Below are 1507 nucleotides of genomic sequence, written 5' to 3' on the forward strand. Positions count from 1 at the left end.
GCTTTGTGGGGAAGATTTGTGTTGGGCGCATGTGTGCTGCGGCTCTTTAATTCCCTTCGGTGTGTTTCCCTCGCCGCCCACTCACTTGTGTGTGTGTGTGTGTGAATGGTTCTGCGGTGCTTGATGGGCTTGTTGTGTAATGCCTGCAGCTGTGTGTTGGGTGTGGGGCAGGGACACACATTCGGGGGGTTGATACATCTGGTTTTCTTCTTGCTGCTTTGCTGTTGGGGAGTGCTCCTGTGGGCACAGCACACCACAGCCCTGCCACGCTTCGGCTTCGCGTATTGTTGTGTTTGTTTTGTGTGGGTGTCCGTCTGCGGGTGGTGATGGTGCCTGAGTGGCGGACTGGAGCCTCTGCTGTGCACAGCGCACTGACCTCTTCTGCCTGCCCCCACTCATTGCGCAGATCAAGAATACGGTGATGACGATGCGCTGCGTGCTGCTGGTGTGTGCGCTGTGTGCGTGGTGCGCCTGCGGGTGTGCGGCAAGTACCGATGGCGCAGGTGGTCATGATTTATTGCAACCTCAAGAGAGTTCTTCGCAATCAAAGGTCGATTCATCAGATGATGTTAGGAATGAGTGCTCTCAGACGGAGGGGGATGCCGCAGAGGGTTGCGGCGGTAGCGGCCTCACGGACGGCCGTTTGGTGGATGATGGTTGTAACAAGGATGAGGGTCCTCTGCGTGAAGAATGCAAGACTGTTTCTCCACCTCCGTCTTGTGAGCCCAAGGAGGCGGAGAGATGCCAAAAACCTGCGGACCCTGCGACAGGTGTGGTGTGCAAAGAAACTGGCGGAAAATGCGGGAATTCTGCNAAGGCGGGCCAGTTGGAAACTGAATTGAACGAACAGCAGATAAGTACTGCTCAGGTCGTCTGCTCTGACAATGAGGTTGTTTCTGGAGATCCGCCGAAGTGTGTGTCTAAGGAGAAAGTAGTACATCAAGAAAATTTGGGGACCCGAACGGACGGACTGAACGGTGGAGTCGGTGAATCCCACCGCGGCGGCTCGGGGTCTAAGGAGCCTGTCACGTCTCAACGGCCAACGAGTGAGCGGTCTGACGCGCCCAACACGCCTGCTAGCAACTTGGGGGAAAAGGACGTCGGCAACAGAAAGGTGATAAGCGAAACAGGGAGGAAAGCTGATATTGTGCAAAAGGAAAAAGATTTGAAACAAGACGAGAATGTGAAAGATGGCGCCCTAAAAGACAACGCACAGACGGCCGTTTCTGAGGGTGCACCTGCTGAAAATGAGTCTTCCCCAGCTGATGCTTCCACTGCACCGGAATCTGGCAACACGCCACCTGGCACCATGGCTTCTGGCGCAAACACCGGCGGAGAAACGCCAAATCTGGGATCATCTGGATCATCTTCCATGAAAGCTGGGTCCGATGAGGCGACAGACAACAAGCCTGCCACCGCTGCTTCTCCTGTCGAAAACGTGAAGGACACGAAGAATGTGGACAGCAGCCTCAGTCCTGTGTGGGTGCATGCTCCGCTGCTTCTGCTG

The 1507-nt window shown here is 55.4% G+C and overlaps 1 protein-coding gene across 1 annotated transcript; it reads left to right on the plus strand.

Annotated features, from left to right (window-relative positions):
- Positions 1-421: 421 nt before the first annotated feature.
- DQ04_18461000 (hypothetical protein) lies at positions 422-1507 on the plus strand (the record flags this gene model as incomplete). Its single annotated transcript, XM_009317711.1, has 1 exon — positions 422-1507. A coding segment is annotated over one exon (1086 nt), but the record flags the coding sequence as incomplete, so codon positions are not given.

Source organism: Trypanosoma grayi (genome assembly GCF_000691245.1).
Source record: "Trypanosoma grayi strain ANR4 Tgr_1846_V1, whole genome shotgun sequence".
NCBI classification, from domain to species: Eukaryota; Euglenozoa; class Kinetoplastea; order Trypanosomatida; family Trypanosomatidae; genus Trypanosoma; species Trypanosoma grayi.